Genomic DNA, 21696 nt, shown 5'->3' on the forward strand with positions numbered 1-21696 from the left:
CAATGCAATGCCACTATAGCAAATGCTCGGAAATAGTGCACATCATGATGCAAGTCCATTATTGAAGTATTAGAATAAACATAGAAAAATAGAAATAGAGGATATTAAATCTTCATTCCTTATTTCAGAGTCAAATCAAGTCTTTAGTCTTTATCCACAGAATCTTTTTTGAGGAGATGCCAAATCCAAAATATTCTAGCTCAATGAATCTAATGCAGTCTAGACATTCATCATGAACAGCTATGGACAAACTTCTTCCTTTGGGCTATCGTGGTATCTATCATATTTCCTGCAATTGTGATTTACCTGCAAACATAAGATTCTGCAGGGAAAAAAAAAGTTCTGCATAATACAATTTTTAAATAATGGCTTCACGCACGAGAAAACTAAATATAATTTAGTACTCACATATATATATATTTCACTCAATGTCATGAGTTTCTTTCTTAAGGCAGAAGAATCGGTAACAACATTTAAATTCTGAATAGAAGAACTAGTCATATAACATGCATATATCATGTCTTGGCTGCAGCTGTACAATAGGAGGAAACACTATTGGAGGTCACAGACATGGGAATAGATGTATAATTAATTTTTTTTTAAAAAATAATTATAAAACAATCAACAGCAATTACTTCCCCAAATTTAGACAGGAATGCAGTCCATCTGATTAAGACTAGAAAATAGACAAATCAAATTTGAACCTACCATAGTGTAGCATCTTGGTACAGTTCCAGTGAACTCTGTCTAGTGTCGATGGCACAAGAAGCAAGATCTGAACCTTCAGAATCCAAAAATCTTATGTAATCTTGATGTTCTTCAATTTTTATATTAGTTGTATGAAAAGAGCTGTAAAACTTCTACATCACTACAATCTGAATAGACTGGACGTGATTATGTTATCTCCTTTATGAGAAACTGTTCTTCTTTGCCTAGCCTCAGTTCTCCCCCCCCCTTTTTTTAATAGCATATATAAACATGTTGTTAGACCTATAAAGCAATTTGGGCCATACAGATGTGTAAAAATAATCATAATTAAAATTCTGAATATTTTTACGTATTGTTTATGTTAGTATGTTTATTAGTTTTGTTTTCATAACATGCATTGTCGGCACTTGCGATTTGCCCGTTATGGAAATTGTTTTGTTAAAAGTGATATGTAAAGCAGTTAAAAATTTATGTACTTACCGGATTTGAATAGTTGTGTTACTTTAAACAAATTTATTATGGTTTGAAATATTAAGTTTTGTGTTTTATGAGGACATTCTCTTGTCGCTAACGGAGACAACGTGTTAGCCATTATACAGTATTTAGTTTCTCAGAGTTGCCACAGAGTATGCATGCTCGCCGAGAAGTTTGATGTGCGATTGACAGCTGACAAGTTCGGTATCGAAGCAACAAGAGAGTAAACAAAATAGTGTTTGGAAGGAATTTAGAACACAGGCCGGCTGATATTTATGTTCGAAGGAACTTAAGTTTTTTAAGTGACAGTCGGAAGAAAATTAATAGTATATTCCGAAAAAGGAATCGTGGAACTATTAAGTTTCAAAGTGGAATAAGTATTGATGAATAAAAGGAAAATATTGCTATATGCGTTTTAAACGGAATATTGGAGGAAACACTAATTGAAAGATTAATAGTAGATTCCGAAAAGGGAATCGTAGAACTGTAAGTTTTTTTTTTTTATTGGAAGAATTAAGACTGTCAATAAGCATTTAGTGAATAAAAGAAGAATTTGCTCTTTACATTCTAAAGGAATGTTCAAGAAAACTCTGATTAGGAAGTTTCACCTGTATTAAGGATGCCAGATCTGACTATTATTTCTACTGAAGAAATCAGACAGAATTAAGTCAGGAAGAATTAATGTGTGTTACATAAGTGATGAGAAAAGATTGTGTAAAAATGAAGAATAGAATCATATATCTATTGAAAAGGGCCTTGACAGAGAAAGAAACTGGCTATGAACATTTTGTGATTGTGCAAACAAAGTGTTTAGTCTAGTCTTAAGTGTAAGTTTATTTTTAAAAGGCCTTGGATCCAATTAATTTGTAGTTAGTTATGTAAAGTTGTTTGAAGTGTATATATATTGTTTTTGTTTTATTAAATGTGTTTATTTTGTATTTTGGTCTTGAGTCAGTGATTATTTGGATTCTGAAAGAAAGAGTTAAGATCATTGCACCAATTGGAGTGAACCCTTGTGCATATAAAAATACATAAGTACACTCGGAAAAAAAAAAATAATTGTTAGAAACAGAGATCATCTCTATGGTAGGATTAATATTAAGATAATATCTATGAATAATCTCCTCAATATAAAAATCTATTATTAACACATGGAAAGGCTTATATGTTGGCAGTATATGTTAGTTTATTTTCACAGTATTGATTACAACACAAAATGATAAGAAAATAATTAATATTTATTAACTTATTAGCTGATATTATATCCAGCATCTTCAGAGCACAAAAACAATTTGTCACAGTACACGAAATAACAATTTGGTGTAACAGTGGGACCAGTTTAAAAAAAATTTGTAACAGACAACACAAACTAAAGTCCTAATTTGGCAACATCTATGTTGGAAAAATAGAGAAAAACAAGTATTAATTAGACCTGTCTCCCAGATTAAATGACTGTCTCCCAGATTTATGGTAAATTTATATGGCCATACTTGTTGAGATTTGAAGTATGTTTTAATGCTGTAGTTGATTCCAAAAACAATCTCTCTCTCTGACTTATGACTTCTGTGAAGCACTTTTGTTTTCTTCCATTTGATCCTGTGTGAAGGGGGATATCCAAGGCATGATATGGTCAAGTATAGACCTGACTTGCCATAACGATAGTGCCCGATGTATTTTTTTTTAGGTTCATCAAGACAGATATCAACAGTTCTTCCTGTCTGTCCATAGTAACCAGGTAACAAGAACAAGGCACTTCATAAACTCCTGGATGTGATAAAAGAGTGTTTGTCCTTAGGTGAATGGATGAGAGTTGCCAGTTTGACATATGGTTTAAATATGGTGTGTAGCTGATATTTATTAAGCACTCTAGATATTTTTTCAGATGTGCCTTGAATATATGGGTTGTAACAGTTTTGCTGTAGTCTTCTGTGATAGGCAATGGAAGGGAGGGGAGGGGGAGAATTATAGCCATTTCTAAAAAGTGTGATGTGAGTTAGTTCAGTGGTAACACTGGAACAGATAGCTCTAGCTCTGTGAATTAGTGCTTTTAGGATACCATACTGCTGAGCTGGATGATGGTGTGACTGTTTGTGCAAATATGGTAATCCCTTGATAAATGCACCTAATGCATTCTTTAAAACAGGCACATTAATCAAAACAGCACTAATCGAATATAATAACCTATAGTAAAAAGTATAATTCGTTCCTCAAATTTCTTTTCTGACCCTTAATTTTTTTAAAAAAAGAATTACGGTATATCTCAGGGCCTAGTTAAAGGAAAACCATGAAGCTAAAAGACAATAAAGCATATTCAGAATATAAATTTATAACTCTAATTCTTAACAAAGAATTGACCTAACATAGTTTGGTGGGCATTCTATTTCTTTTTTTCATACAACTGATGGTATGTTAATATTGCCTCTTCTACTACTGCAAATTTTACTACTTCTCTCTTCATCAGGATCAGCCTCTAAGCATTAGTACTTAAAAACTTTGATTGTAAAAAAATATTTTCAAATTGTTTCTGTGAAATATCTTTGGACTTGTCAGCAATTAAATTTTCTTCATATCTTCAGGATCTTCCCACTGTGCATCTAAATTTAGCTGGTCAGAATCCTCAATTTCTTAGAATGAGATTTAATTAAATTGGATTCATTCAAAAAGCCTCTAAAATCATTTGTACAATGTGAAAGAATGAGCTTCCAAACGGCTTGCATTTTGCAAGCAGTAATTTCGTTCAACTTTATGACCAGGCTGAGATTTCTCTGATTTGGCCAGAAAAATCTTGGAAGGCATCCGATCCTAAAAAAGGCCGGTTTCATTTGACATTAAATATTTGTTGGTCACAATAGCCCCCCCTTCTTCCATAAGTTTCTTCAAAATCTCTGGATAATTTCCTTATCTACACTTGCAGCTTCGCCTGTGAATAAAGCATCATGTAGGCTCTTTTTAAAGGAATTCTCTAGCGTGGAATTCTTCTTTTCCATCACTGATAGCCATTTCTTTCAAGGTTGAAAGAGACTTAATGCTTTTGATTTAATAAGGTCAGTGCTTAGCAGGATTCGTTTTTGGTTACAATCTTCGATCCATGTAGAAAGAAGTCTCTCTAGTCCAATCATCATAATACTTTGATTTCGAGTGCATACACGATGAACTTGAAGCAGTTTTACTTTTCTCTTTGTATTCAGCAGCTTTGCTTAAAATTGCTCTTATAGTTGATTCACCCATTTTTGTGTTCTCGTCCTATCTTTGCTCTGGACTCGCCTTGTTCATTTTTCTTTATTATTTCAAGTTTAATTACTTGTCATCATCATGTCATCTTCCTGGACTTGTCAGCAATGCGACAACCTTGCGGTGTCGAGGGTCCATTGATCATCGGACCTCACTCCGTTTACAGGATAAGGTGGTCAGCCTTATGCCCCGGTGTATCCTATGGCCTGTAGTGTTGAGTTCTCAAGGCCAGTTTGCCTGCTGTGCGGGATGAAAAACCCCAGAATAAACTGGGGAAAAAACCCTGTTGTCCACGCCCAAGACTGGCTAACTTGGCTATGGCTGAGGAAGATCCTTCAGCTCCTCACGTCACCGACGGGAATCGAACCTAGGACACTCCTTCCCCAGGCATATGGTTGCGAAGCGAACAGCCACTAGGCTAACCGCGCGAACGTTTTATTACTTTTCGAATCATTTTTACACTTCCACTTTTTTTGCTCACTAATTCTTTTACTCATGATTAAAGGTTGGGAAAATACTTTAAAATAAAAAAAGCAAGGAAAACAATTGCAAATGAGGCACAAGATATGATCACTAAAATGCTATGTAATTAGCAGATGACATAAATTTTGGTGCTAAATTTGGAAACATAGTATACATGGAAATAATGTAGTACTGTATGCCATTAAAAAATAACTTTGTAAAATGCTTTAAATCTGTAACTAAACTATTTCATCCTGATGAGTGATTTTTTTTTTAAATAGTTAGCCATAAAAAATGTATAGATAAAAATTTTTTTAAATTGTAACATTTATTTTTAAGATGTATATAGGCACACTAATCAAATTTGGGTATAGAAAAAAAAAGGCGCACTAATCGAAGGTGCATTAATCAAGAGATTGCTGTATCTTCCTGTATATGTGGATTTTCTATAAACAGAAAAAGATAATGAACCATCAGGAAACCATGTGATTAGTGTATCCAGGAACAGAAGACAATCATTAGCTTCCTGTTCTATTGCGAAATGGATTCTGTTGACTATTTAAATGCACTAAAATTGTATTCCGCTGTGTCTGGACCATGTGGCCAAATAACAAAACACATCATCAACATAGTGCAGCCAAACCACTGGTTTGAGAGTGGCTGCATTCATAGCTAACTTTTCCAAGTATTCTATGTAGAAATTGGCTAAAGGAAAAGAAATGGGGGGGGGGGGGGGAGAAAGCCCATCTAATTCTTTGTATATCTTCCCTTTCCATGCAAAATAACACTTGCATGTACTGTCAATTTAAATAGTTCAAATATATCTGGAGGGGGAGAAGGGAATGTGACTTTAGCAAATCAAGGGTTTCAATTAACTGTACATTGGTAAATAGTGAAGTAATATCTAAATGCATCATTACATCTGAACTTTAAGATATGGTTTTCTAATATACTTTTTAGATGAACAGAATTTTTAACAAAGGAGGGAGAATTATTTGTATGGGTGGCTATAATTTAGCTGAATGTTTAGCAAGTTTGTATGTGAGACTGTTTATACCATCCATAACTAAAAATTCTGTTTATCTAAAAAATATATAAAGAGCTATCTATTCCAATGACAATGCTCTTACTTTGAACTCATTCACTTGCATTACTTTCTTAGCCTATACTCTAATTTATTAGACTTTATTAAATTTATTAGCCTATAGGCTATAATTCCTATAGGATAGAAAAAAAAATACTAAATGCTCCCCAGAAATCCCCTCCATTGCCTATTACACAAGACTACAGCAAAACTGTTACCATCCCATACATTCAAGGCAGATCTGAAAAGATATCAAGAGTGTTTAATAAATATCATCTATGCACCATATTTCAACCATATGTCAAATTGGCAACTCTCATTTGTTCACCTAAAGACAAACTCTCTTATGTGCAAAGATTTATGAAAAAAATAATGACAACAAGAATAAGGGATTACAATAATGTCCTGATAATGTTTTTGGATACCTTCAAGTCTAACATAATTCTTCTCTATATTCCATATATGTTCTTTCCTAACTGACACTTTCACATTCTTAATCTTCCCCAGATTAAAAATGTACAAAAATCATGAATAAAGCAATTCTTTCTCCATTTGGAAACAGTTACACTGTTTCTAAATGGAGAAAGAATTGCTTTATTCATGATCACTATATTATTATATCATCATAACAAATAACCCTTAAGTAGTCCTTTCTGTAACTTAATGTTAAAGTAATTATTCCTAAATAAATTCCCTCTTTTATTTTCTTATCTATTGACTACTTCATAACAATTAAAATCCTAATTGTAATATCTGCTTTGTCCAAGTTGAAAGTATTCCTGCTTAGTTATCAATACACTTAAGTTCAAATCACACTGTGGGTGAATGTTTGTGAATGCCATTAAATAGTAAATAAGTTTTTGCTATCCAATATAATACCAGCACCACCACTACCATTATCGCCTTGTTTATAACAAGTCTTAGAGGTTCTGATAGTTCAGGACTGAAATAGTTGTGTAATATTATACTGATCTGGAGGGGAAAAAAGTGATACCTGAGAACTAGACCAAGGGATATTATTGTTTCAATATATAAAAAAGGAGTATGGTAACTATATGGTAACTGTATGGTAACTAGGCTCAAAAAGGGAGCCTAGTTACCATACAGGAATAACATTATCGATATGTGCAATGATTTGTGAAAGGATAATGGCAACAAGAATAAGAGATAAATATAGAGGGAGATGCTTCAAAACTGTATAACTGAGAGGAGAGCTCCACATAGCCTTTAAAGGAATGTGGAGACTCGACCAGGGCTTCTGACCTAATGTCCAATCCTCACCTTCTCGTGGTGCACCCTGTTAGGTATCTACCTGGATACTGAATGATAAGGATGGGCTGGTAATTTGGGATTTAGCCGACCAAATTGTATTCTTATTGGCTTAAACCACAATATAAAATGATGGTACGACATGACAGAATTTCATGCCAGCTGAAGTGTCACCCAGTTAAACAAAGGACCCAGTTATCTTCGACAGGGAACCAGGGCGAACAGCAAAAAGTCAGCTGCTGGAACAAATCCTAAAACACACCTGAACTCAACGTCAGTACTACAACATAAGAAGCCAGAATAGCAAAGAAATGGAGCTAGTTGAGAAATTGGATAAATACTAGATCGACATAATAGAGGTGACTGAAACAAAAAAAAAAAGACAAAAACTGGTGAGATTTTGCATTTATTGCTCAATTCTGAGCAGTAAATACAAAATGTTATTCAGGCAATGACAATCAAGGAAAAGAAGGAGTAGCCATAGTATTCAACACTAAATGTGAGGCTAATCTTCTTGAATGGCAGGCACTATCAAGTAGAGTGTGAGCAAATAGCAGAATGAGGAACTGGACAATGAGACTTATTTGTGCCTATGGTCGCACAGAAAGTTCTAAGGTAGAAGTGAAGGAATTTTTTGAGGCTTTAGAGAAAGCAACTGACACAATGAAAAATAAAAATGCTCAAGTATGAAAGCATAAAGTCTTACAGTGGCTGCACTGCATAGTTCAGAAGGTCTGGACAGAAAGACAAATTCCAGATGATTGGAGTAGAACTCTCATAGTACCATATCTTCTCTTCTTCTTGAGTATTGAGCAGGTTCTTCTCTTAGTAGCAAAAACTCGCTTCTGTTCTGAGCCTTCCCTTTCAAGGTTATGTACCTGTCTCCATTCAGCATTGTTTTCTTTACTCTTCCTCTGGATCTTTTTCCATCCATTTTTCCTTCAATGGCATCTCTGATGATTCCTTTCCCTCTCAGAATATGTCCGATCCAGTTTCCCTTTCTTCTTTTTATCATCCTTAACACGTTCGCTGCCAACTACGAGTATACTCGTAGTAGGTGAACCTGCTTCACAAGCCAGCTACGAGTATACTCGTAGGACGCTTACCGCCGGGAACGAGATTATTGTAGTGACCTTGAAGAAGCCAAAATGCTTGGCTTGTGGGGCTAGCATCAAAACTGTGTATTCTCATAGACCGTATATGCTCCGTACAAGCCAACTACGAGTATACTCGTAGGACGTTTACCTCCGGTAACGAGATTATCGTACTGACCTTGAAGAAGGAAAACTGCTCGGCGTAGGGGAACAGACCAAGCAAAAGTAGCGTGGCAGCGAACGTGTTAACAGACTTCCTCTTCATTAGTTATTTTATCTGTCCATTTGATTTTTTTCCATCCTTCTCCAAATCCACATCTCAAAGCTTTCCAAAATCTTAATTTCTTCTTTCTTCAATGTCCAAGTTTCAGCTGTTTAGAGGGGCAACACTCCACACATAACATTTTATTAGTCTTTTCTTTAGGTTTCTATCCAATTTTACTTCTGAATAAATTCCATTTTCTATTAAAGGCATCTCTTCCCATCACTATTCTTGCTTTTATGTCACTTTTACATCTTCCATCACTGCTAATCTCACTTCCTAGATATTTAAATGTCTTTACTTGATTAAATTTTTCCCATTTATTCTGATATTCATATTTGCCTCTTTCCTTTCTATTTTCATTACCTTTGTTTTTCTTATGTTAAATTTTCATTCATAATTGATACATGATTTCAGTAATCTGTTCAACAAATGTTTTAGTCCTGTTTCAGGGTTTGATAATAATGCCTTGTCATCTGTGTATCTTATTGCAAATATTTGTCTACCTCCAATCTTCATTCCTTCTTCTAAATTCTCCAGTGCTTCTTTTAACATGCTTCAGAATACATTTAAACAAAATTGGTGACAGAGAACAGCCGTACTCCTCGTCCAATGATGCCTGTTTCTGTTGTACCATATATGTCTCTCACCATGACAGTTTGTCCCATTTATAGTAAAATAATTAGCCTTCTGTCTTTCCAATCTATACCAATCTTTTCCATTACTTCCACCATCTTATCCCATTTTACAAAGTCAAAAGCTCTTTCAACATAACAGATATCAACTTCTTCATTCACTTCCAGACTTCTTTCACTTACTATTCTTAACAGTCCAATCGCATCTCTTGTTCCCCTACCCTTCCTGAAACCAAACTGATCTTCTCCAAGAAATTCTTCCACCTTAGATGCAATTCTTTGTATTAAGATTCTCATAAGTATTTTTGATGTATGGGAAATGAGGCTTATTGTTCTAAAATCCTTGCAGTTCACTGCATTACTTTTCTTTGGTACAGGTATAAATATTAAGGTCATAAAATCTTTTGGTAATTCTCCTTTGTTATAAATTAAATTTATTTTGGTTATTTCTTCAGTTCCTTTCTTCTGAAGTTGTTTCAGGAATTCTGGTATTTCATCTATTCCTTCTGCCTTTCCACTTTTTATTTCTTTAATGGCCATTTCTACTTCTGTCTTCAAAATCTCTAGCCTAAATCATCTTCATTTACCTTCTTTATATCTTCTAATGGCAACTCATTTGGCCTATTTTCCTTGTCATATAGATCTTCAATGTATTCCTTCCATCTCATTCCTAATGAGATGGAAGGAATTCAGAAAACTGAATGTGAGAATTACAGAGGTATTTCCCTACTGAGTGTTCCTGATAAGATATATGCAAGTATACTTGAGAAACCTAACCTTACGATAGATAGTTGAGAAATCATGGGAATATAACAAAGATCTGTATTTAAGTTTTGTAGATCTGGAAAAGGCATATAACAAGGTGCCAAGAGAGAAACTATTCAATCCGCTACAGATTTATGGTGTTGATGGGGCATTATATCAAGCAATATTAGTCTTTATTTGAGTTGTAAGTCAGCAGTTAGAATTGAAGGAAGTACGGAAAGGTGGTTTAATGTTAAACCTGGTGTCAGATAAGGATGTACATTATCCCCTGTGTTATTCATTATCTATATGCATCACATTATGAAGGAAATGTGGTATTAAACCTGATATCAAAATTGGAGATGTTAATGTCAGCTCTTTGCGCAGATGATGTTATACTTCTAAATTAATCAGCTACAAGATTCCCTGACTAAATTGAACAACTGTTATGATAGATATGGTATGAAGGTCAGCATTAAAAAGACAAAGAATGAAAATAGGCAGAAACATTGAATATATCAACTGCATTGTGAATGGAGAACCTATAGAACAAGTAAAACATTTCAGCTACTTAGGCACGATTTTTAGTGAAGATGGTAAATTAAATATGGAAATAGACAACAGAATCAACAAAGCTGGTATGGTAGGAAGTCAAATGAATAAATTTATATGGAAAACGAGAGAAATTAGTCAAAACACTAAATTGGCTGTATACAAGACAGTGTTCAAACCAATTCTATTTCTAACCCAGCTCTCAGATCCATAAGTTTAAGACACTTGACCAAAGACGAGAGACCGCAGATATGAGAGTCCTGAGAAAGATTAGGGGTGTGAACAGATGGCAATATCGTATTAAAAAGGAGGACATTAGGAAAGAACTTGACATTGCTAGCATCCAGGAATATGTTAGCAGAGCTAATCTTAGGTGGTATGGTCACTTAAACAGAATGGGAGAGGAGAGATTAGCAAACCAAGTGTTCTCTACCAGGTTGGCAGGAATAAGATCCAGAGGAAGACCAAGATATAGATCGATTGATACAGTAAAAAGTGCATTATAAGACATAAATATAAGATCCGATAATGTTGGAGTCTTGATACATAATAGATTGATTTGCAGGAAAATTATAGATAGGAAGTTAGTGGCGATGTAAGTTTTTCATGTAGTACTATAGTATCCTATACACCCTTGCGGGTACATGACACAAATTTTATGATGATGATGATGATAGAGGAGGGTCTAAGAGAAGAACATTTCGACTTTAGAAAAGGGAGATCAACTTTTTGCACTGACAAGGATGTTATCTCCAATGCTATTCACTGCTGTGATGAATAGTGTCCTAGACACAGTTAACAACCAGAAATCCACATTTGCAGATATGACGATTTGAGCATAATCAGAACTACAGAAGAAACTGGACAAATTGGAACAGTGTGACAAAGAACAATGGGTTACATATTAACACAAATAAGAGTGAGTGAGTACATGGTTTTAAATCGTAGAGAAAATGTATACATTAACAGTGTTAGATTTGATCTGACAGTCTGAAGAGTATTGAAAAAACTCAAATATTTGGGAAGTGTACTTTCTAATGGTGGAAGTTCAGATTAGGAGATATTAAAGAGGATTTCTCTTTGGCCAAAGCTTTAACAATGTAAATAGTCTAGTTTGAGGTTCCACTGACGTGCAAGCTTTTAATTAACAGAAATTACTTTTTTTTGTCAATTTTTTCTTATGCAAGAGACAGAGAGACTAACAAAAGCAAATAAGTAAAATGAAAGCTATGGAAATCAAAGTTTTGAGTTCAATGTTAGCAAAAAACAAATAAGAAATATGGACATTAGGAATGTTTTGGTACTACAAAATGTTGCGGATATGCCTGTGAACTTCTACTTCAAATGGTATGGATATATGAGAATGAATTTAGAAAGAATACCAAGAATCTATGGAATAAAAGTTGAGATGGGAGAAGAAAAGCCAAGAGGAAGACCATGACGAAGATAGAGACCAGACAGATTTAGGGAAAAAAAAAAAAAAAACATGAGCTGAACCAGTGTTCATGATAAAAGAATATGATAGGAATGAAAGAAATGGAGAGTTTCATCTGCATAATCTGATCTCTGATTAAGAAGTATTACTGATTATAATTTCTTTATGTTGAGTTGTATAAAAATTAATTAAACCTTCACAGTAATATAAATATATGCATGCAAAATAAACGAATAATACAAAAATGCAGAGCCAAAAACTAATCATCTACTAGCTAAGAGGCAAACTATCATCATCCATATTCTTACTGAAATACAAAATTAAAGATAGAGAATATTATGCATCCAGCAAAGCAAGTGAGAAAAAAAAAAAAAATTCAAAGAATAACTGGGGGATGCAGGGAAGGAGTGGTTAGTTGGCAGCAAGCAGGAGGTGGGACCTCCCAACTGTAACTAAAAAAAAATATAATTCATATTATATTACAATACATTATTATAAAGATATCATAAGCATGGCATGACTTAGAATAACTACAGTCAACTCTCTAGAGCAGGGGTTCCCAACCTTTTTGTTTCCTAGAGCACATTCTAAAATACCGGTTGGGCGACGGGCACCATCTATTTTTTTAAGCAAATTTTTTGAATTCTTTTGTTAAATGAATACATACAAAGTTTACATTATAATCAAATGTTTTATTACTTAAAAGTTTACATTATATAAAAATTTAAATATATATATGTAAGTTAGTGTGATCTTTAAAATGATTTTAATGATATAAAATAATTCACTCATTTTGGGATTAAAAATCAAAATATTTCAAAAATTTAAGTACAAGACACCGTTAAAATTATGCGCATATAACTAGCAACAGATAATGAACAACTTCGAATGTGCATCTACTTTACATTGTATGCGTTTAATACTCGTCATGTGTCATTAACGCATGCGTCATATAGCATGCCATGAATTGTTTCGTAATGTGCACATGATTATTTCAAACTATACGGCACACAGTTGAACAGCGGCGGGCACACACAAATTGGTTGACGGATGCCATGGGGCCCCACAGGCATAGGGTTGGGAACGCCTGCTCTAGAACAATAAAGGAAATTTGCTATGGCAAATTCACTAGTAGATAATCTGCAGCTGCAAAAATTACTGACAAAAGAAATGGATGAGCCTGAAAAATAGATGTAAAAGGACAGAGTTACATTCTCAAGGAGATCTTAGGCACAAATGATTTCCACAAATTTAAAATAACTCATTTGTTATATAGCTTACAGTCTCCTTTTTCAACACAATCACACTAAAATGAAGGAGAAAGGATTGTGATGGGAAGGGGGTTTTTCTGTAGCAAACCCTAAAGGTTGTATTGTTTAAAACAAGTGCACCCAGACCAAAATGGAGAGAGTCCACCAGTGTTGTGTTGACTAAATTGGAATATAGTTATTTCTTATCATGCTTCAGAGTCCTGAGAATGGCAACACAACCAAAATAGAAAATACCATTATTTTAATAAAACTAAAGCAGCCATTTTTCCCACTCCGCATACATATCATTCAACCAATCAACAGGTCTATTTCATACAAAAAGCAATATCTCCTAAAAATCATGTGAAAAATAAGACAAGCACTGAGAAAATAGAAGATGGCTGGCAATTCAGAGGAAATAAAACTTGTCTATTTTCATTGTTGAAAACTGTCCTTTGAAACAGTAATTTGCATCATCATAACACTAAATACGAATATAGACCTTATCTGTTCTAGTCTCATTTGTAATCTGATCGCTTCTTGAGGTCTACTCAACCTTCTCTTCCCATTTCATTTAAATTTCATTAATTGTTTAAGATCGAGTGTTGGCTGCTCAATTTACTCATTCTGTCCAATTTTGTTTAATTTTATGTTTACTTTTTTAAAAAATATCTTCATTCCTTTTTCCATCTAATAATGAGTATTTTGCAGTTCTTATGAATCTCAATTCACTCATCTTTATTCTTTGCCAAAATTTTGTTGCTATATATAATAATGTAGGTATTGCAGAAGTATATTTTCAAATGCATTTCTTTTTGTACAAGATTAAGAGTTCTTGTTATTAGTCCTATAACCTGCAAAATTTTGAAGCTTTTAATTTCATATCCTATTCTCTTTCATATATTTCATATCCAAGATAATTAAAAATATTAATCTGTTCTATTATTTTATTATTAATAACTATTTTACTTCTAACTGGAGTTTGTCTGCAAAAAATGACACTGTTTTTGTTTTATCAATAGATATTTTCATTCCAAACTGTTTTACTATGATTGGTAAATTATATATTGCTCTCTGCAGATTATATTCCTTGTCTGACATTATTATCAGATCATCTGCAAATAATTATTTTATTATGGGAAATTTCTACACCTGGGATTATAAAAAGGTATTCCACTATTAGTATTTCATTAATAGACACACACACACACACAAAAAAAATACACACACACACACACACAGTTACACCCCGTGTTACATAAATTCGCAGTTCTGTAATAAATCTACTAGCGCTTATGAACACGTTTGCGGCTTTGCGCAGGTGCATCTTTGACAGCCTTATTGCAGTACAGTAGTAGACGCCTCATGTGGTTAGCTCAGTCACTTGTTATCACTGCTAGTTTGTTGTTGTTTTACCTTTAAAATGGAATGGAATGCGCTGGTAATAAGTCTAAAAAATAAAGGTCTGCAATTAATCAACAATAGCTCGAAAAATAAATCAACCTATATATCGACACATGAATTACAACGGGCGGCAGAGACGTGTGTACAACTGGTACAGCAATTAGAGCTGGAAGTGGATAATGGTGACATTAACGAGCCTCTTTTGCATCATGATGAAGAGCTAACTAATGATGACCTTATTCAGTTGGAGGCATTCTGAAATTCTGAAGAAAATACTAAGCTGATTGAACCACCAGACATAAAGAAATTTACAATGAAGGGACTAGCTGAGGTTTTTAACTTGATAGACATAGCACTAGCAAAATCAGAATCAATGGATCCGGACACCGAGCGGTTCGAAAATGTTAGCCGCCATATCTATTCTGATATGTCTAGCTACAAGGCCATCTACGAGGACAAGAAGCGTGTGACCACACAATCTACTCTAGACATGTTTGTGAGATGGGATCTCATAAACATGTCTAGAGTAGATTGTGCCAAAGTAAAGTTGACAACTCAGACAACCCCGACTACTCTCAGCCTTCAACATCGAAAGGGGTAAAACTTCCAGCAGAACAGCATTCCTTAGAAAACAGATAACTTAGCAGTCACAAGACATTTTTTTATTTGAAAAGTTATATTTCAGTTTGTTTTTATATTCTTTTATTATGTATTCTTCATACTTTCACATTTACAGTATGTATATTATTCAAATGCAATTGATAAATTTTTTTATAATTGAGTTTTTTTTAATCACCCCAAAAATGAAAAATATTAAAAATTTAAAATATCTGATTAATGGCAAAAAAAATTAATATACGACAGCAGTACGAGTAGTGAAATGTTCAATAGTGATCAGTATCACTATTGAACATTTTATTGCATATATGTAATTTACAAATTCGACGTACGTAAAATTCAAGTTATTCGAAGGTTTACAGAAAGCATTACTTACGTAACTCGTGGCGTGTATATTAAAAAGTGCTGACAGAAGACATCCCTGTCTTACAGGGATATCTTTGAAGATACATTTTCTCCACTATGTAAAACGTTTTAATAAAATTTTTCAGGTTGCTTTTATAACCATTTTCCCACCTCTGCTTTAACCTCTTAGTCATTTCCAAAACAGATATCTTTGAGAAGTCTTTAATTTAAGAAATAACCACAAGAGTGTGTAGGAAGAATGTTCCAAACCTTACTCTGATCTTGATTTGGCTGAATCTTATTAATGTTCAATTTTAGTGTGAGTGATCTGACTTATTTGCCAATTTTCTCCAACTGCTTAGCTTTCTGCTTGTAGAAAGCATTGTGTGATTTTTAGCCACTCACTTCATGATCAGTCATTGATGTCATACGCCATCATCATTCTCTTGTACAATCGGATCTAAAGTTGTTTCAAACAAACAAAAAAAAAAAAAAAAAATTTTTATTCAGTGATAAATTTCAACACCAATCATATTTTCATATGTCAAAACTGATTACTGTTGTTTTACAAACTTGTAAAAGACACGTCCAATGTATATCTGACAACATGACAAATGACTTCAATATACACCACAGCATGCCAAAATGTAGTGGAGGAAACAAGACTCATTTCAAGGCTCTTCAGACTCCAAGCACTTCATATGAAATGGCACACTTCCTGTTGCTCACTGTTTCTTCAACATTCTTTGATCATAATAATAAACAGCTATTCATATATGTCATTCCTACCATTTCATTAGTGGTTGAAGTCAAATGAAATTAAATCAAATTAAATCATGTTTACAAATAAATTTTAACGTATAATCTTCTGTGAAGAAAAAACAAGTTATGCATTTATCAAAAATATGAGTAAACAAAATGTTCCCAAAACAAATCAATTCTAAAATTAAAATATAACATGAAGACCAGTGCTACATATATTCAGAAGGGTAGTGAATTATTTCCAAGCATTAAAAATCTTTTAACAATTTTTTTTACTGCATGCTGAAGTCAGTGAGTGATTCAATAAACAATAAAATTATTGAATATGACTTCTGACCTAGTTGAAATATGAACTCACTGTTTCTCAATCCATCACTGATTTAAAAAATTACAATGGTGAACTATAAAAATATGAACAAAAAAAAATTAATAATGAATTCATCTTACCTTTACACCAAAAGTCACACTATTCTGAGTGTTCATAACAGGTTTTAGTATAAATTTCTTCAAAGGCCTGCCAGATGGCTGAATTTGTACAGAAAGTATATGATGGAACTCTGCAATTTGAAAATACTTTAAAAACAGATGAATCATAAAAGAAACAAGATCAATAAGCAACTTTTTAGTTGGTTAGTCAATTTTATCAGCTTCTCCCATTTAACTTATATGATAATTTCAGGATTAAACACCCTATTGTTACTAACAGTGGGTTATAAATCAAGTTACTTGGTTTATAACCCAATAGCTGTAACAAGACAATTTTAGACCTAATATGTTAAAAGATGAGATGCAATTATAATTTTAAGGGCTAAATATTTATACAAATCAAACTATAATTTAAAAATAAAATGTATCACATTACCAACTTCATTTGTATTTTGAATGAAAATCAAAACCAACTAACAATGTTTAACAAGTATACAACACAATTTACATTAATACTAATACACATATTATAATTAGTTGTTTATATTAGTAAGTAATGGCAGAAAACCAGATATTTTGGAATGATTAATTCATTCCAAAATATTAATCCTAACAGTTCAACAGAAAGCATTGATTAGTACTACTACTGGACTAATATGCAGAATATATGTAAACACACACACACATAGATTCAATCCATCTCCCACACTTCTTGCTAGAGGGACTTCAGAATTCTCCTTGGCATTCTTGCCCAAAATTGCTTTTCCAATATGTCTGGTTTCAACATGCTTAGTGAGGCATGTTTCGTACCTTATTTAAAAAAAAAAAAAAAAAAAAAAAAAAAAAAAAAAAAAAAAAAAATTTTAAACCTACTTTTGCTAGAATAAATGAGATGAGTTAACAGTGGTTCTGTGTCTGCACACTAGTCATGCTTTAGTTGTCAACTAGCTATTGGTATTTACACTAAAGATGGAATCAATTAATCATTCTGATTATGTAAATAAAAGTAATGTTAATAAATTAAAAATGCAAATTATTGTCGGTTGTATCTCATGCATGTTGTGCATCAAACATTTGTAAAAATGTCTCCGATTGCTGCATGTACTAGGATTATGAACCAGTGTGACTGTATATTTCCCATAAATGAAGATTTAAAAAGTTGCTTTGAGGAAAGGAGAGGTTCAAGCTTCTTGGAAAGGAAAATTTGCATGTGTTTCTTATTATCTATTGATTGAACTTGCAATAACTTTATACACTATTTGAGTGCAAATATAAAATAGGAGTATGGTTTCAGTTCCTGTCTTCCCCTGCATTCATCAAAAATACAATCAGCATTGTATAGAAACATACATCATTGTAACAATATTTCGATCTGAAAATTACAGATCATAAGTGGCACTGGGTAATAGAATACAAGGTAGAACTATAATAATGGACAAATCTAAAACAGTGAAAGCTGCATGATGTCATAAATAAAACAGCACAAAGCAAAAACTGATGAAATGTATTACTGGCCCTTACTTAATTGTGTTAATTATTTAAAAAATTAATTATGTGATTAGAATAAGACTTTCCCGTGTGTTTGAAAGTGAGAAGCAGTCATTCTGATTCAAGTTCGGATGATGGAATAAAGCTTTGGCACTTTCTTTAAATAAATGTTCAAACTTGTGGCAACACCAATAGAGTGTTGCCACAAGTTTGAATCTAAAATCCCACAGGTTTTTTTAATAATATAATTAAGTAATAGCTAATAATACTGTTACACTGTTTTATGTATAACATCACATAGTTCTCAAAGTTTTAAATTTATCTGCTGATCTAGTTCTATCTTGTATTCTATTACCTAATGCCACTGATGATACATAATTTTAAGGTGAAAATATGTGGCTCTCTATTAAATTTTCTATTTATTCAGCATTTTCTTGTGTTATTGTGTGAATTTTAAGAAACGCTATAGCACAAGTATCCTTAAAACAAACACACAATCATACTTTCTCTTATTTTATTTATGAAATAAAATTCAAGATTCTCCAATATGACATTTCGCATATTTCTATATCAGCCTCTAGCATATATTAGCAGGTTTTGAAATGCAGATTTTACATAAAGCTTCACAATCATTTCCTATTTCCATATTTTTACCCCCAGGTGATTTCCAAAAGGAGGGAAAAATCAAATTAAAAGATTAACATGACTTTTCTAGAAAATAAACCTTAAAAGTGATTTGTCTCTGAAAACTGAAGTCCTTCCTTTCTTGAGGCAAAAGAAAGGTACATGATGAGAGATCAAAAATCATTAGAATAAATACCTTTGTCAATTATTTGACAATGGATTATTAGGTCAATTGCACTGTATTTAATGCCACAATAAAACTTGTACATTGTTTTGCTTGTATTTGTGCAGTATGGTATCCATGGAAATTCACTATGTAGCATCATTTTCAATGCAGTCTTCTGAAAGCATAAAACAGTGAGTAAAAGTAAAAATCCATTTATTCCCAAGCATTTCTTCTTGCTTGGGATGCAAGATGCTTCCCAAGCAAGAAGAAAATGAATTCTTCTGTTTTATAAAGAAATGGAATCTGGTGACTTCCAAGAGAGGATGATTTGCTTGCTTAGTACTCCATCGATACAAATGATTAATTCTGTGCTCAAATGAATCATATGTTTATTATTAGTTTAATGGATATGATCCCCTCTAATAGTAATTTACTAAGCTATCAATATCTTGTTATAGGTTAATTATTTATATTTTGTTTTCAAAAAATATCACTCCCACTTCTTATAATTTTTTTAAAATTTCAAATGATGACAACTTATTAAACAAGACCATATCATTCTCTCTCTCAGATCTCCTCATGTCTGAGGACGTGTGACCTTCCTGATCATGCTTTGCCATTTCTTTCTTCCCTGTGCTTCTCATTGCTTGTTCTTGTTTAAGTCCAGTGATTCTTGATATTTGGTCAATCCACTCATTGGGGGTTTTCCTCTTTTTCTTTTCCCACACGGTTTACCCTGGACGATTATTTTTTCCAGGCAGTTGCCTTTCCTTCTACATATGTATCCAAAATACTGCACTATTCTCTTGTCAATTATGTTTATCAGTCTTCAGTTCTTTTAGGATACTTTTGTTTGTTCATTTTTCTGTCCAAGACACTCTTAACAATCTTCTCCAGCACCAGAGCTCAAACGTCTCAATTCTTCTTCTGTCATTGTCCAAGATTCAGAACCATAGAGAAAGATCGAAAAACTAAGGTTTCTACAAGCTTAATTTTGGTCTTTTTGGAGATGTGCCCATCTTTCCAGATCTTTGTTTTTTGTTATTATTACTCCAAGGTAGTTGAAATTGTCGACAATTTCAATTCCTTCTATATCTATCTCTTCTGCATTGTTTAAAATATGAGTATACTCGTAGTGGGCTTGTGCAGAGCATAGACCATCTATGAGTATACACAGTTTTGCTGCTAGCTCCACAAGCCAAGCATTTTCACTTCTTCAAGGTCAGTATGGTAAGCTCGTTGCCAGCAGTAAGCATCATACGAGTATACTCGTAGCTGGCTTGTGTAGCACATATACAAACTACGAGTATACTCGTAGTTGGCAGCGAACGTGTTAATTCCTGTTCGTTTGCTGCTATTATCACTGTGTCATCTGCATATCGTAGGTTAGTGATTGTTCGGCCACCTAATTTAATGCCTCCATTCCACTTTTCTGGAGATCTTTTCATTATAGTTTCACTGCAAAGGTTGAATAGTAATGGTGAGAGTATACATCCATGTCTTATCCTTTTTCAAACTGGAATACAGGGGGACAATGAGATTTCAATTCTTACTGTTGCTTGATTTCCTTGATATAAGTTCTTTATGAGGGTTACTAGATGGTTTAGTATTCCTGATTCTTGCATGATATCCCACCTCATACAGTCAAAGGCCTTGGAGTAATCTATAAAGCATAGATAAAGGCTTAAGTTGAATTCTCTTGCTTTTTCGATTATTTGTCGGATGTCAGATATATGATCTCTAGTTCTGCGATCTTTTCTGAATCTTGCTTGTTCTTCTGAGATCTGATGGTCTATAAAACTTTGTAATCTTTCCTTAATAATATGTAGTAAAATCTAGTATGTGAGATAAGGGCAATGGTGTGGTAGTTTCACATTTGTTGTGATTGCCTTTTTTTGTAGATTGGATAATGGTGGAACTAGTCCAGTCATTCGGCCATCTTCCAGTCTTCCAGATTTTTATTATTATTATGTGACACCTCCAGGGAGTCCAAAGATTCATTGAGGGAGAGTGTGCCAACAGCATCGAACGATTGAACCCCTTCAACTACTAACCGCACTCAAACTTGTTTAACTTTTTTGGAGCCATTAGTAGTAGAGGCTCTACCAATCGACCAACCTTTGCTGGCATATTTGTTGCATAAATCATGTATCCAACTGACTGCATTTTCTCCAAGGTTTTTCAGCCGGTATTGAATCAGGACCTGGGGCTTTGTTATTCCTTAACATTTTGCTTGCTTGTTCTACTTCACTTTTGAGGATCTCCGGTTCCGTAGCTCCTTCGTCTTCTTGTTGAATAGCTGGGTCCTGTAAAGCTCAGCACAATACTCTTTCCATCTTCTGGCTATGCCATTAGTGTCATTTAAGATCTTGCCGTTTTCCTCTGCAATTATATTAAGTTTTGGTTTGAATTTTTTGGTTCTATCCTTAACCTTCTTGAATAAATCTGTTTTTTCATTAGAGTTGGAGTATCTTTCTATTTCTTTACAGATGTTTTGGATATAGCTATTTTTAATCTTTTTTGACAAGATTTTTTTAATAGCTTTATTCAGATTCAGATAATTTGGTTTTTGCCAATCTGTTGTTTTAATTTGTTTCCTTTTTTTCAATTAGTTCTAGGATTTCTTTTGTAATCCATGGACTACCAAGAATGGTAGTCCATGG

General features: G+C 33.4%; 1 protein-coding gene across 2 annotated transcripts in view; it reads right to left on the reverse strand.

The window, feature by feature from the left end:
- l(2)05287 (WD repeat-containing protein l(2)05287) overlaps positions 1-21696 on the reverse strand; it is a 211380-nt gene that overhangs the window by 138306 nt on the left and 51378 nt on the right. For both annotated transcript variants that reach the window (XM_090402934.1, XM_090402935.1), the window contains exon 5: positions 16777-16886. In XM_090402934.1, the coding sequence (XP_090259060.1) occupies positions 16777-16886 (110 nt within the window). The remainder of the gene's footprint in view (positions 1-16776; positions 16887-21696) is intronic.

The sequence above is a fragment of the Typopeltis vanoorti genome, chromosome 13 (assembly GCF_054136105.1).
Source record: "Typopeltis vanoorti isolate ZY-2024b chromosome 13, IOZ_Tvanoo_1.0, whole genome shotgun sequence".
Classification (NCBI taxonomy): Eukaryota; Metazoa; Arthropoda; class Arachnida; order Uropygi; family Thelyphonidae; genus Typopeltis; species Typopeltis vanoorti.